Source organism: Triticum urartu, chromosome 1 (assembly GCF_003073215.2).
Source record: "Triticum urartu cultivar G1812 chromosome 1, Tu2.1, whole genome shotgun sequence".
NCBI classification, from domain to species: domain Eukaryota; kingdom Viridiplantae; phylum Streptophyta; class Magnoliopsida; order Poales; family Poaceae; genus Triticum; species Triticum urartu.
The window spans coordinates 448,339,958-448,355,907 of NC_053022.1; the positions used below are offsets into that span (position 1 = coordinate 448,339,958).

The 15,950-nt window shown below is 45.5% G+C and overlaps 1 protein-coding gene across 1 annotated transcript; it reads right to left on the reverse strand.

Moving 5' to 3' along the window:
* Window positions 1–11,495: 11,495 nt before the first annotated feature.
* Window positions 11,496–15,702, reverse strand: LOC125517667 (1-deoxy-D-xylulose-5-phosphate synthase 1, chloroplastic). Its single transcript, XM_048682879.1, has 8 exons — window positions 15,380–15,702; window positions 14,890–15,189; window positions 14,574–14,724; window positions 14,200–14,471; window positions 13,119–13,392; window positions 12,393–12,982; window positions 12,022–12,306; window positions 11,496–11,895 (listed from the first exon to the last, which is right to left on the reverse strand). The coding sequence occupies exons 1-8, from the start codon at window positions 15,482–15,484 to the stop codon at window positions 11,734–11,736; spliced, it is 2,139 nt and encodes a 712-aa protein (XP_048538836.1). The 5' UTR covers window positions 15,485–15,702; the 3' UTR covers window positions 11,496–11,733.
* Window positions 15,703–15,950: the final 248 nt, after the last annotated feature.

Sequence of the window (15,950 nt, forward strand, 5' to 3'; positions counted from 1 at the left end):
CTGTTTTTACCTTGTTTTAGGGTTTCGAAGAAAAGGAAAATCAAACGGAGTCCAATTGACTTAAAACTTCACGGAACTCATTTTTGGAAGGAAAAAAGCCCAGAAGACTTGAAGTGCACATAAGGGAAGCTTCGAGGAGGCCACGAGGTACGGGGCGCGCCCACCCCCTGGGCGCGCCCTCCACCCTCGTGGGCCCCTCGTGGCTCCCCTGACGTACTTCTTCCGCCTATATATTTCCATATACCCTAAAAACATCGGGGAGCACAATAGATCGGGAGTTCCGCCGCCAGAAGCCTCCGTAGCCACCGAAAGCCAATCTAGACCCGTTCCGGCACCCTGCCGGAGGGGGAATCCCTCTCCGATGGCCATATTCATCATCCCGGTGCTCTCCATGACGTGGAGGGAGTAGTTCTCCCTCGGGGCTGAGGGTATGTACCAGTAGATATGTGTTTGATCTCTATCTATCTATCTATCTCTCTCGTGTTCTTGAGGTGATACGATCTTGATGTATCGCGAGCTTTGCTATTATATTTGGATCTTATGATTTTTCTTCCCCCCTCTACTCTCTTGTAATTAATTGAGTTTCCCCTTTGGAGTTATCTCATCGGATTGAGTCTTTAAAGATTTGAGAACTCTTGATGTATGTCTTGCCGTGCATATCTGTGGTGACAATGGGACATCACGTGATTCACTTGATGTATGTTTTGGTGATCAACTTGCGGGTTCCGCCCATGAACCTATGCATAGGGGTTGGCACACGTTTTCGTCATGATTCTCCGGTAGAACTTTGGGGCACTCTTTGAGGTTCTACGTGTTGGTTGAATAAATGAATTTGAGATTGTGTGATGCATATCGTATAATCATATCCACGGATACTTGAGGTGACATTGGAATATCTAGATGACATTAGGGTTTTGGTTGATTTGTGTCTTAAGGTGTTATTCTAGTACGAACTCTAGGACTGTTTGTGACACTTATAGGAATAGCCCGACGGATTGATTGGAAAGAATAACTTTGAGGTGGTTTCGTACCCTACCATAATCTCTTCATTTGTTCTCTGCTATTAGTGACTTTGGAGTGACTCTTTGTTGCATGTTGAGGGATAGTTATGTGATCCAATTATGTTATTATTGTTGAGGGAACTTGCACTAGCGAAAGTATGAACCCTAGGCCTTGTTTCAACGCATTGCAATACCGTTTATGCTCACTTTTATCATTAGTTACCTTGCTATTTTTATATTTTCAGATTACAAAAACCTACAAAAACCATTATCTACTATCCATATACCACTTGTATCACCATCTCTTCGCCGAACTAGTGCACCTATACAATTTACCTTTGTATTGGGTGTGTTGGGGACACAAGAGACTTTGTTATTTGGTTGCAGGGTTGCTTGAGAGAGACCATCTTCATCCTACGCCTCCTACGGTTTGATAAACCTTAGGTCATCCACTTGAGGGAAATTTGCTACTGTCCTACAAACCTCTGCACTTGGAGGCCCAACAACGTCTACAAGAAGAAGGTTGTGTAGTAGACATCAAGCTCTTTTCTGGCGCCGTTGCCGGGGAGGTTAGCGCTTGAAGGTATATCTTTAGATCTTGCAATCGAGTCTTTTAGTTTCTTGTTTTATCACTAGTTTAGTTTATAGAAAAATGGAATTAAGTTTGCCTCATACGCTTCATCTTTTTAATATCTTTCGTGAGTATGATGGAAAGGAAAATTGTGCCAAAGTGTTAGAAGAAGAATGCATTAAAATGTTTGGCACTAAATATTTGAATTATGAGCATGATTGCAATGTTGTTAGTATGAATTCCTTGAATATCCATGATGCTAATGATATGCAAAGCCACAAGCTTGGGGAAGCTATGTTTGATGAAGATGATATTTTTTGTCCCCCAAGTTTTGATGAGCAAATTTATTATGATGAAAGCATGCCTCCTATTTATGATGATTATATTGATGAAAGTGGATTTGGAGAGGTCATGACTTTATTTTGTGATGAATCCACTATTCCGGAAGAGGTTCCAATTGATTAGGAGAACAAAGTTGCTATCTATGATGATTATTGTGATGACTTGTATGCTATAAAGAATAATGATATCCATGAAACTTGTCATCATGATTTTAGTTTTCAATTGGATTATGCCTCACATGATAATTATTTTGTTGAGCTTGCTCCCACTACTATTCATGAGAAGAAATTTGCTTATGTGAAGAGTAATAAAATTTCTATGCTTGTAGACCATGAAAAGAATGCTTTATGTGATTGTTATATTGTTGAATTCATTCATGGTGCTACTGAAAATTATTATTAGGGAGGAATATATGCTTGTAGGAATTGCAATAATATCAAGTTTCCTCTCTATGTGCTTAATTTTTTGAAGTTATGCTTGTTTCGCCCTCCTATGCTAGTTGATTATTGTTCCCATAAGTTGTTTGCTCACAAAATCCCTATGCGTAGGAAGTGGGTTAGGCTTAAATTTGCTAGTCATATTCTTCTTGATGCTCTCTTTATGTTACAACTCTTATCCTTTATGTGAGCATCATTAAAATCATCATGCCTAGCTAGGGGCGTTAAACGATAGCGCTTGTTGGGAGGCAACCCAACTTTATTTCTGTTCCTTGCTTTTTGATCCTGTTTAGTAATAAATAATTCATCTAGACTCTATTTAGACGTGGTTTTATGCTTTTAATTAGTGTTTGTGCCAAGTAGAACCGTTGGGAAGATTTGGGGAAAGTCTTGGTGATCATGCTGTAAAAAACAGAAACTTTAGCGCTCACGAGAATTGCTGCAATTTTTATTTAGAAAGTGATATTTAGTTAATTATTTTTGAATATGATTAATAGATAAATTCCTCAGGTCCAGAAATTTATTTTAGAATTTTATGAGTTCCAGAAGTATACGTTTGATCCAGATTACTACAGACTGTTCTGTTTTTGACAGATTCTGTTTTTCATGTGTTGTTTACTTATTTTGATGAATCTATGGCTAGTAAAAGAGTTTATAAACCATAGAGAAGTTGAAATACAGTAGGTTTAACACCAATATGAATTTAGAATGAGTTCATTACAGTACCTTATGATGGTGATTTGCTTTCTTATACTAACGGAGCTTACGAGTTTTCTGTTAAGTTTTGTGTAGTGAAGTTTTCAAGTTTTGGGTAAAGATTCGATGGATTATGGAATAAGGAGTGGCAAGAGCCTAATATTGGGGATGCCCAAAGCACCCCAAGGTAATATTCAAGGACAAACAAAAGTCTAAGCTTGGGGATGCCCCGGAAGGCATCCCCTCTTTCGTCTTCATTCATCGGTAACTTTACTTGAAGCTATATTTTTATTCACCACATGATATGTGCTTTACTTGGAGCGTCAATTTATTTTGTTAATATTTGCTTGATGTTATTTAGAACAATGTTTTTCATCTTTTATTTCAATAAAAGTGGCATTGATAGCCTTTACTATGCCTATGTTAGAAGTCCACATATTGCTGTTTGAAAACAGAAAATTTACCGTTGTTGCAATAATTCCCTAGAAAAATCAGAATGTTATAAAATGTTGAAACCTTTTTCATATTAAGCTCTGATAAATTTACTACATTTTGAATTTTCTTTAATAATTTTTTGGAGCTAGGGAAGTATGGATGTTGATGCACTCTTTACAGACTGTACTGTTTATGCAGATTGCTGTTATGTTTGCATTGTTGCATATATTTGCTTCTTTAATGATTCTATTTGAGGATAGGACTATTAAATATGCAGAGGCATTTAGTATGCAATGTTGAATAATAATTTTAGTGATTTGCTACAGTAGAGTATGATAAGGTTTATGCAATGGTTTATACTAACTTATCTCACGAGTCCTTGTTAACTTTTGTGTGGATGAAGCTTTTGAGATTTAGGGAGACCGTGATATGAGAGGAATTAAGGAGATACAAAAGCTCAAGCTTGGGTATGCCCAAGGCATCTCAAGATAATATTTCAATAGGTCTCAAGCGTCTAAGCTTGGGGATGCCCCAGCTGGCATCCCAGCTTTCTTCTTCAACAACTATCGGTTAGTTTCGGTTGATCCTAAGTTTTTGCTTCTTCACATGATGTTTGCCATTCTTAGAATGTCATTTTATTTTTCTTTGCTTGCTGTTTGAATAAAATACCAAGATCTGAAATTATTAAATGTTAGAGAGTCTTCACATAGTTGCATAATTATCCGACTACTCATTGATCTTCACTTATATCTTTCGGAGTAGTTTGTCATTTGCTCTATTACTTCACTTATATCTTTTAGAGCATGGTGGTAGTTTTATTTTGTAGAAATAGATGAGCTCTCATGCTTCACTTATATTATTTTGAGTCCTAAACAGCATGGTAATTTGCTTTGGTTATGAATTTAGTCCTAATATGATAGGCATTCATGAGGGATATAATAAAAACTATCATATAAAGTGCATTGAATACTATGAGAAGTTTGATACTTGATAATTGTTTTGAGATATGGAGATGGTGATATTAGAGTCATGCTAGTTGAGTAGTTGTGAATTTGAGAAATACTTGTGTTAAAATTTGTCATTCCCGTAGCATGCACGTATCGTGAACCGTTATGTGATGAAGTCGGAGCATGATTTATTTATTGATTGTCTTCCTTATGAGTGGCGGTCAGGGACGAGCGATGGTCTTTTCCTACCAATTTATCCCCTAGGAGCATGCGCGTAGTACTTTGTTTTGATAACTAATAGATTTTTGCAATAAGTATGTGAGTTCTTTATGACTAATGTTGAGTCCATGGATTATACACACTCTCACCCTTCCACCATTGCTAGCCTCTCTAGTACCGCACAAATTTCGCCGGTATCATAAACCCACCATATACCTTCCTCAAAACAGCCACCATACCTACCTATCATGGCATTTCCATAGCCATTCCGAGATATATTGCCATGCAACTTTCCACCGTTCTGTTTATTATGACACGCTTCATCATTGTCATATTGCTATGCATGATCATGTAGTTGACATCATATTTGTGGCAAGGCCACCGTTCATAATTCTTTCATACATGTCAATCATGAGTCATTGCACATCCCGGTACACCGCCGGAGGCATTCATATAGAGTCATATTTTATTCTAAGTATTGAGTTGTAATTCTTGAGTTGTAAGTAAAAAGAAGTGTGATGATCATCATTATTAGAGCATTGTCCCAGTGAGGAAAGGATGATGGAGACCATGATTCCCCCACAAGTCGGGATGAGACTCCGAAAAAAAGGCCAAAGAAGCCCAAATAAAAAAAGAGAAAAAAAGAGGCCAAAAAAATAGAAGGCCCAAATAAAAAATAAAAAAATAATGAGAGAAAAAGAGAGAAGGGGCAATGCTACTATCCTTTTACCACACTTGTGCTTCAAAGTAGCACCATAATCTTCATGATAGAGAGTCTCCTATGTTGTCACTTCCATATACTAGTGGGAATCTTTCATTATAGAACTTGGCTTGTATATTCCAATGATGGGCTTCCTTAAAATGCCCTAGGTCTTCGTGAGCAAGCGAGTTAGATGCACACCCACTAGTTTCTTTTGTTGAACTTTCATACATTTATAGCTCTAGTGCATCCGTTGCATGGCAATCCCTACTCACTCACATTGATATCTATTGATGGGCATCTCCATAACCCGTTGATACGCCTAGTTGATGTGATACTATCTTCTCCTTTTTGTCTTCTCCACAATGACTCTTCTATTCCACCTATAGTGCTATATACATGGCTCACGCTCATGTATTGCGTGAAGATTGAAAAAGTTTGAGAACATCAAAAGTATGAAACAATTGCTTGGCTTGTCATCGGGGTTGTGCATGATTTAAATATTTTGTGTGGTGAAGATGGAGCATAGAAAGACTATATGATTTTGTAGGGATAGCTTTCTTTGACCATGTTATTTTGAGAAGACATGATTGCTTTGTTAGTATGCTTGAAGTATTATTTTTTTATGTGAATATTAAACTTTTGTCTTGTATCCTATGGATCTGAACATTTATGCCAAAATGAAGAGAATTACTTAGAGAAATATGTTAGGTAGCATTCCACATCAAAAATTCTGTTTTTATCATTTACCTACTCGAGGACGAGCAGGAATTAAGCTTGGGGATGCTGATACGTCTCCAACGTATCTATAATTTTTGATTGTTCCATGCTATTACATTATCAACCTTGGATGTTTTATATGCATTTATATGCTATTTTATATGATTTTTGGGACTAACCTATTAACCCAGAGCCTAGTGCCAGTTTATGTTTTACCTTGTTTTAGGGTTTCGAAGAAAAGGAAAATCAAATGGAGTCCAATTGACCTGAAACTTCACGGGACTCATTTTTGGAAGGAAAGAAGTCCAGAAGACTTGAAGTGCACGTAAGGGAAGCTTCAAGGAGGCCACGAGGTAGGGGGCGCGCCCACCCCCTGGGCGCGCCCTCCACCCTCGTGGCTCCCCTGACGTACTTCTTCCGCCTATATAGATATACCCTAAAAACATCGGGGGTCACAATAGATCGGGAGTTCCGTCGCCAGAAGCCTCCATAGCCACCGAAAGCCAATCTAGACCCGTTCCGGCACCCTGCCGGAGGGGGGAATCCCTCTCCGGTGGCCATCTTCATCATCCTGGTGCTCTCCATGACGAGGAGGGAGTAGTTCTCCCTCAGGGCTGAGGGTATGTACCAGTAGCTATGTGTTTGATCTCTCTCTCTCTCGTGTTTTTGAGGTGATACGATCTTGATGTATCGCGAGCTTTGCTATTATATTTGGATCCTATGATGTTTCTTCCCCCCTCTATTCTCTTGTAATGAATTGAGTTTCCCCTTTGGAGTTATCTCATCGGATTGAGTCTTTAAAGATTTGAGAACTCTTGATGTATGTCTTGCCGTGCGTATCTGTGGTGACAATGGGATATCACGTGATTCACTCAATGTATGTTTTGGTGATCAACTTGCGGGTTCCGCCCATGAACCTATGCATAGGGGTTGGCACACGTTTTCGTCGTGATTCTCCGGTAGAACTTGGGGCCACTCTTTGAGGTTCTTTGTGTTGGTTGAATAGATGAATCTGAGATTGTGTGTTGCACATACCCACGGATACTTGAGGTGACATTGGAGTATCTAGGTGACATTAGGGTTTTGGTTGATTTGTGTCTTAAGGTATTATTCTAGTACGAACTCTAGGGCTGTTTGTGACACTTATAGGAATAGCCCAACGGATTGATTGGAAAGAATAACTTTGAGGTGGTTCTGTACCCTACCATAATCTCTTCGTTCGTTCTCCGCTATTAGTGACTTTGGAGTGACTCTTTGTTGCATGTTGAGGGATAGTTATGTGATCCAATTCTGTTATTATTGTTGATGGAACTTGCACTAGCGAAAGTATGAACCCTAGGCCTTGTTTCAACGCATTGCAATATCGTTTATGCTCACTTTTATCATTAGTTACCTTGCTGTTTTTATATTTTCAGATTACAAAAACCATTATCTACTATCCATATACCACTTGTATCACCATCCCTTCGCTGAACTAGTGCACCTATACAATTTACCTTTGTATTGGGTGTGTTGGGGACACAAGAGACTCTTTGTTATTTGGTTGCAGGGTTGCTTGAGAGAGACCATCTTCATCCTACGCCTCCTACGGTTTGATAAACCTTAGGTCATCCACTTGAGGGAAATTTGCTACTGTCCTACAAACCTCTGCACTTGGAGGCCCAACAACGTCTACAAGAAGAAGGTTGTGTAGTAGACATCACTGCTATGCATGATGAGATGGAATCACTTGAAAAGAATGGCACTTGGGATTTAGTAAAATTATCTAGAGAGAAGAAACCTATTCGTTGCAAGTGGGGTTTCAAGAGGAAAGAAGGTGTTTCTCCTAATGATGAGACAAGAAATAAAGCTAGGTTAGTTGCTACAGGTTACAGTCAGATTCCAGGTATTGACTATAACAAAGTATTTTCTCCTGTTGTGAAGCATAGCTCTATTCGCACTTTACTCAGTATTGTTGCCATGCATGATCTTGAGCTTGAACAATTGGATGTTAAAACTGCATTTTTACATGGTGAATTAGAAGAGGAAATTTATATGGAACAACCTGAAGATTTTGTTATTCCTGGAAAAGAAAAGTTTGTCTGTAAGTTAAAGAAATCTTTTTATGGATTGAAGCAATCCCCTAGACAGTGGTACAAGAGATTTGACACCTTTATGCTCTCTCAAGGTTTCAAAAGGTCTTATTATGATAGTTGTGTTTATTTGAAAACTATCAAAGGTTCAACTATTTATTTTCTCCTTTATGTTGATGATATGCTAATTGATGCAAAGAGTATGTCAGATATTGATGAACTAAAGAAGCAATTTAGTAATGAATTTGAGATGAAGGATTTGGGTGCAGCAAAGAAAATACTTGGCATGGAAATATCCAGAGATAGACCGTCTGGAAAAGTATATCTAAGTCAGAAGGGGTATATTGATAAAGAAAGTACTCCATTAGTTGCACACTTCAAATTATCATCAGCCTTATGTCCTAAGTCAGATGCAAATATTGAGTACATGTCTAGAGTTCCCTATTCGAGTGCAGTTGGTTCACTTATGTATGCCATGGTTTGTTCTCGTCCGGATTTATCTTATGCATTGAGTGTTGTCAGTAGATACATGGCTAATCCTGGAAAAGAGCATTGGAAAGCAGTTTAGTGGATTTTCAGATACCCGCGTGGTACTTCTAATGCTTATTTACAGTTTGGGAAAACAAGAGATGGACTTGTTGGTTTTGTTGATTCTGATTTTGCTGGTGATTTGGATAAGAGAAGATCACTCATGGGTTATGTTTTCATCATTGGTGGTTGTGCTGTGAGTTGGAGAGCAACTTTGCAGTCTATTGTGGGTTGTTCCACTACTGATGCCGAGTATATGGTTATTTCTGAGGCATGCAAAGAAGCTATCTGGTTGAAAGGTTTATACACTGATCTTTGTGGAGATTCATCTTGCCCTACCATATTTTCTGACAGTCAAAGTGCCATATATCTTACAAAGAATCCAATGTATCATGAGAGGACAAAACACATTGATGTCAGATTTCATTATATTCGAGATGTTGTTGCTGAAGGCAATCTGAAGGTATGCAAGATAAGTACTTATGATAATCCTGCTGATATGATGACAAAGCCAGTTCCGACCAATAAGTTTGATCTTTGCTCAGGCTTAGTTGGTATTTCTCACTAGTCCTATGGACTTTGACGCACAAGGTGTTTATGCTGATTTGGATGGAGTTATTCACTTTCTTCGACTACCGGAGGGAATTTGTCTCAAGGTGGAGATTGTTAAATTGTGATCCAAATTCTACCGTATTGGACTAGACGTAGTACATGCGGTGTGGGCCTTTTGCGTTGGTACCGACGCGTACGAGTACAACTCGTTTACTTGTCCTCCAATGACTCTCATGTATTGCCCTCATATATACCCATGTAGTCGCACCTAAGACGGTCTGTCGTCTCGTGCTTGTAATACTCCTCCGTCATAGTGATTGCGCCTTCGTGCGTCTGTGATTTTCTCCCGCAAGGGTTTTCACGTAAAAATCCGTGTCTCTTTATCTCGTTTTATTCTCGTTATTATCTACTCGCTCCGTTCCATAATAAATGACCCAACTTTGTACTAAAGTTAGTACAAAGTAAAATCATCTATTTTGGAACGGAGGGAGTAACACCTTTGATCTCACCAGACCTCCTGAGGGGATTTCTAATATGCTGGGTGGATGTATCAGATCCTTCCCCACGAAAAACAGGAGGCTGGTCTTGATTGGAGGGACTACCATTTACTGGACTATTTGGAAGACTAGAAATATGGCTGTTTTGATATAAAAAATTATCCTGATATCCCACCTCTATAGTTTTCCAAGTTTACTCTTTGTTGAACTCATGGAAAATTCTGCACGGAACCCAAGACAGAAATGCAAGTGAAGATGAGGCACTGCGGATCAAGGAGGTTGTGCAGGAGATCTTTAGTCGAAGGCATAGAGACTCCGGCCGGGAGAAGAATAGGTGGATGATCAAGCATGAGATTAATGTGATTCTAGAGCTTTTGTAGTTTGTTGTTATGTTTCAAGTATGTGATATGCAATTCCACCGTAGTCTGTAGTGCCCTGTTTTCGGGTTTTTTTTCTTCTTCTTTTTATGTTGATACTTTGTATAAGCGTCGGCGGTTGCTTTAATGGAAATCGACGTGGGAGGCTCCTTGCTTCACACACACACACAAAACTGCAGCAGGTTTACTGATTTTAGTGATGGTCTTTTGAGGTTATGTTTCGGGCATGCGCCCTCTATCGGGGTTTGATGCCCTTTCGAACTCGGTCCTGAGCTTCTTCCTTGTTCTATTTCATGCTTGTTTGTATTAGTACCTGTTGGATGATGTCTGGTTTGTGGGCTTTATTAATTTAAAGTTGGACACATCTTGTGTCTTTGTTAGAGCATCTACAGCAGGGTGCTTCAAACCTGCCTCAAACGCCCGGGCAGACATTCCGGTTAGTGACCGGTAAAGAAATGTAACCTAGACGGGCGCTTCAAATGGGCTTTGAACGCCTAAGCTGATCGGCACCCCTCATATCCAACCCAAATATGAGACGGATATAGGAAGGCCCGAGCGCGGCCGGGCGCATCCGCCACGTCGGACTAACGTTGGGATCCTACGCGAAATCATCCATAAACCCGGCGGTCCAAAGCTCATCTCCTCCGTCGCCCTAGCCCGACTATTTAAGCCGACCACTCGCACCGAAACCATACACATCCACATTTTTTCCCTCCCGTCCTCCGCTGCCGCCACTTTCCACTCATCGTCCGCCACCAGTAGAAGCCATGCCCCCATGCCGTCGGGTAAGGAACTACCCTATCTAACGCCGGAGCACGGGCTGCAACTCCTTGAGCAGATCCGTGAAATGTGCGAAGCTCGGATCGCTGCGGGGCTACCTCCGGATGCGGTGGATCTTAGGGAGAAGGAGGAGGGGGGGGGGGGGGGGGGGGGGGGGGGGGGGGGGGGGGGGGGGGGGGGGGGGGGGGGAGGACGAGGACGTGGGGGATGCTGGGGCCGCGGATCTGCAGGCGGAGCAGCAGGCGATACTCGATTCCCTCCGATCAGAATCGGCGTCGAAGGCCAAGCACTGTCATTTGCAGGAGGTGGAGGTGGAGAACGCCGTAGGCATCGACGAGACGCTTGCGTATATGGATGAGGAGGAGGAGCCGGAGCCCTGCGACGCACCCAACTACCCAGCACCCGGCACGGACGTAGTGCACATCTCCGACCACGAAGTTTAGTTTAGGCTAGCTTGATGTATGTAGTACATAGGAACTTCTTTTATGATTCGTATGGATCTAAAGGATGAAATATTAGGTATTCGGATGCATAGCATCAAGCATGAAGTGTGATCGGTCAGTGCCAGCGGACGTGTCTGGTCGCGCGTCTGCGGCGTCTGCGCGTGTTTGAGGGGCCGGATTTACTAAGTCCGATTGTAGATGCTCTTATAAACATATTTCACAGATACAAAGACAACGTATGTGTCCACTCCAAGAAAAATTAACCATGTACATTAACGTCAGTGCACCAAAGAACGAAAACTACCATGTTTCCCCTGATGAGGATCATTTAATTTTCTGACGCGGACTAATCTCTCTGAATCACCTAACGACCAAAATGTACAAGGTTCTCTATAGGAGGCAGCACACCGGCGGCTCTAGGCATTCTGCACCGTCATGATGGCGAGGGCCTCTCTCGCCTGCCCCAGGATGTTGAACACCGTCGCGGCGATGTGCGACGGCGTCAGCCCGGCCTCCACCAGCTGATCGGCCGGCGATCCATGGTCGATGTACTTGTCGGGGAGCACCACCGGCCGCCACTGCACAACCCAAAGAAAAATTCATCATCAGTCACTCACGCCGTCAGTGTTGGTCTCTGGCTCTCTGAGTCTCTGTCCGTCAGTCTGTCTGAAAAATTGACAATGTTGCTTCGATCAATCGATTACCTTAAGTTTGCCGTCGAGAAGGCCATCCAGGGCCATGAACTGAGCCACGTGTGAGCCGAAGCCGCCGATGGAGCCTTCCTCGACGGTGATGATCACCTCGTGGGACTTGGCGAGGCTCCTGATGAGGGCGTGGTCCAACGGCTTGCAGAACCTGGCGTCGGCGACGGTGACCCTGAGGCCGTGCTGCGCCACGATGGACGAGGCGGCCATGCAGTACTGCACCGCCGACCCGTACCCCAGCAGCGCCACCCTCTCGCCCTCGATCATGATCCTGCCTTTGCCGACCTGCCGAACATGCGTAGATCAGTCGTCAGTCGCGTACACAGTCTCTAATCTGCTCTCGGAGTTATGAGCTCGAGATCGAAACGCACCTCGATGGCGGTGCCTTTGTAGTTCTCCGGCAACGGGACGCCGATGCCGTTGCCCCTCGGATAGCGGAAGCAGGAGGGGCGGTCGTCGATGGCCGCGGCGGTGGCCACCATGTTCAGCAGCTCGGCCTCGTCGGACGGGGCCATGACGACCATGTTGGGCAGGCACGCCATGAAGGCCACGTCGAAGGCCCCGCAGTGGGTGGGCCCGTCGGCGCCGACCAGCCCCGCCCTGTCCATGGCAAACCTCACCGGGAGCTTCTGGAGGTCCACGTCGTGCACCACCTGGTCGTAGCCTCTCTGCAGGAACGAGGAGTAGATGGCGCAAAAGGGCTTGAGCCCCTCGCAGGCCAGGCCGGCCGCGAAGGTCACGGCGTGCTGCTCCGCGATCCCGACGTCGAAGCACCGGTTGGGGAAGCGGCGGAGGAAGTAGTTGAGCCCCGTGCCGCCCCCCATGGCCGCGTGGATGGCCACGATCTTGCTGTCCTGCTCCGCCTCGGCTATCAGCGCCTCCGCGAAGTAGTTGGTGTAGGACAGCGTCTTCGCCGGGACCTTGAACTGCTTCCCCGTCGCCGGATCGAACTTGGCCACGCCTGCGCCATGGATCGATCACACACAACAATTAACAGCTAATTACACTCCCCTATGTATGATAGTGCATATGAACGATTCATCCATGAAATGCAAGAAAGATGCGGTGGTGCTTGATGATTCATGTATGTTATCTACCGTGGTACTTGTCGGAGGCTCGCTCGGCGTAGGGGTAGCCGCGGCCTTTCTCGGTGATGACGTGGATGAGCACGGGGCCGGTGGTCTTGGTGCCCTTGACCTCCCGGAGGATGGTGATGAGGTCGTCGATGTTGTGGCCGTCGACGGGGCCGATGTAGTAGAGCCCGAGCTCCTCGAAGAGCGACGACCCGGAGCCGCTGATCATGCCGCGGGCGTACTCGTCCACCTTGGCCGCGATCTCGTGCACCGACCCGCCGATCTGCTTCGTCACTCCCTGATGAGCATACAAAACACGCGCGAAAATCAGTCGAATATCTGGGCCCTTTTCCTTCCGCCCGGCCCAGCAATGTAATGCCGGTTAGTTAGGGCCGCCTAGTTTATTTACAAAAGGAATATGACCAGCCCAGACAGCCCAGTAACATTATCAATTTGAGCTGTCAAGTGATCAGATTTGAAGTGAAGATAAACTACTCATTCGACTCAAATCCAGGAGGATTAGAAAAGAAATACACCTATGTCCTTCCTGTCAGATTGTGCTTGCGCCACGTCACTTGTTTTTAAAATTATAAGCCACATCGCTTGTTATGATACTCCCTTCCCTTAAGTGAGCTCTTTTGTTGAAGACAAAAACGCTAGTGGGCAGCACTAGATATGCTACTCTAGGTTACATCGCCATTTCTGGTGGATGCATAGCTAGAGCCATGCACTACACCTGGCACTGATAGAGTATGCGTGCGTTGCATCTGGAAGAAAACAGCTACAATTTTGGCATGTACCATACAAAAATTTAAGATTTAAAACTCGGAGGCGTGCTCCCACGGCGACACTGACACGTTTGGTTCGATTTTTAAAAAACTGTTGCTGTGATGCTGATTTGCTGTCATTTCATCCACTGTTTCAAATTTGTTTGTAGTTTTTAGTTGAAACATGCGCACACGACTTGCTATTTTTCATTTTTTTACAAACCTATCATGCAGCAAGTTGGAATTTGATTCACGCCACTGCTTTCAAGTCAACGTGGCTTTTGCCGTACTATCTATGGAGTGTGGGAGTGTAGGAGGTGCATTTTGTGAGGCTGTACCTTGGCCACCTCCCTCAGCTCCCTGAGCGGCCGGCTGGACTGCAGCTTGCTGAGGGCGCCGCTGAGCGCGCCCACGGGCGGCGCCGGCCCGTCCAGCGTCGCCGTCGGCAGCGACACCTGCTTGTTGTCGTTGAGGATGACGATCATGTCCGAGTCGAGGTACCCGGCGTTGTTCATCGCCTCGTACGCCTGCCCGGCCGTCATGGCCCCGTCCCCGATCACCGCCACCACGTTGTTCTTGGCGCCCTTGAGGTCCCTCCCGACGGCCATCCCTGAGAACCACGCGCACACGCTCGATTACCACGTCCGTTCACCGCAGATTTTTCACGAGAAGATTAAGTGCTTCATAATCAGATGCAGAGGTGGTTAGTTACCGAGGGCGGCGGAGATGGTGGTGGAGCTGTGGCCGGTGCCGAAGCTGTCGTACTCGCTCTCGGAGCGCTTGACGAAGCCGGACAGCCCGTTGGTCTGCCGCATCGTCGGCATCTTATCGCGCCGCCCCGTCAGAATCTTGTGCGGGTACGACTGCATCGAATAAACAAAAACGGCACGGTCCATCAGTCGGGCCGGTCTCCGAGCTGCGCAGCACCTCACATGGCGCGGGCACGTTACCCCAATCCGGGGCCACGCCGGCGGATCGCCGGGCGGGCCAGGTGTGCATTGTTAATTTGTCGAGCTTTGCTTAATTACCTGGTGGCCGACGTCCCAGAGGAGCTTGTCCTGCGGGGTGTTGAAGACGTAGTGCAGCGCGACGGTGAGCTCGACGACGCCCAGGCTGGACCCGAGGTGGCCGCCGGTCTTGGAGACGTGGAAGATGACGTCGGAGCGCAGCTCGTCGGAGAGCTGCTGCAGCTCCTTGAGGGACAGGTTCTTCATGTGGATGGGGTAGTTGACGGTGTCCAGCAGCGGCGTCGGCGGCCGCTGCGAGTGGTACTCTGCTTCCCTCTCCGACAGCGACGCAGAAATGCCGGATGTCCTCCTCCTCGGCGCCTGCTCGCCAAATCGATACAGCATTGGCCATGGCGACAGCAGCAACGGTTACGGTTTGCAAAAAAGACGAGCAGGAACAGAGCACTAGCTACCTAGCGGCCATCGAATTACTCGAACCGACAAGAACAAGAACAGAGAAGAATCGGCCATGGCGAGAGAAGAGCAGAGGAGGCGTATGCTGGCTACTAACCTTGAGCGGCCTGGCCTGGAGCTCGACGGCGGGAGCGAAATGGTGCTCCTGAGGCAGCACGCCGAGGAAGCCCCGCGGGAGGGAGAAGGTCGACGAGAGCGCCATTGTTCCTCCTTCTCAAGACTGCAACGGCTCAACTGCCCCCTATCCTCTGCTTGGGAGGAAGCGGGTGAATCCAAAAATGAGCGTCCCAAGCGCGTCCAAGAGCCGCGAGCAAGTGGCGGGCTGACACACTATGCGGAATATGGGTGGGGATCCGGGAGGGGAAGTGGAGCGGAGAGTGACGAGGTGAGGTGCTCCGTGCCCGGGACTGGGGGTGTGCCCCGGCGCGTTCTATAGTGGTGGCGAGGGGCGATGGATGGGGGTGAGGTGAGGTCGGATGGCGATAGGCTGTAAGGATGACCACCGAGGCCATTGCCCGGCGCATCGGCGTGTGGCTGGTATTCGTTCGGCCGTGCGCGCCTGAGCCTCTGGGTCTGGGTGCTCGCTTTTTCGTCCGTCGCTGGCTGCACGGGAGAGAGAGAGAGAGAGGGAGGGGCCGGGCAGCGGAATGGGTGCCTACCTATCCGGA

Coding starts and splice junctions, on each gene's coding strand:
- LOC125517667 (XM_048682879.1), bottom strand. CDS start 15,484: ATGGCGCTCTCGTCGACCTTCTCCCTCCCGCGGGGCTTCCTCGGCGTG. Junction 13,393..14,199: donor AGCTGAGGGAGGTGGCCAAG/GTACAGCCTCAC, acceptor TATGCTCATCAG/GGAGTGACGAAGCAGATCGG. Junction 12,307..12,392: donor ACAAAGGCACCGCCATCGAG/GTGCGTTTCGAT, acceptor CATGTTCGGCAG/GTCGGCAAAGGCAGGATCAT.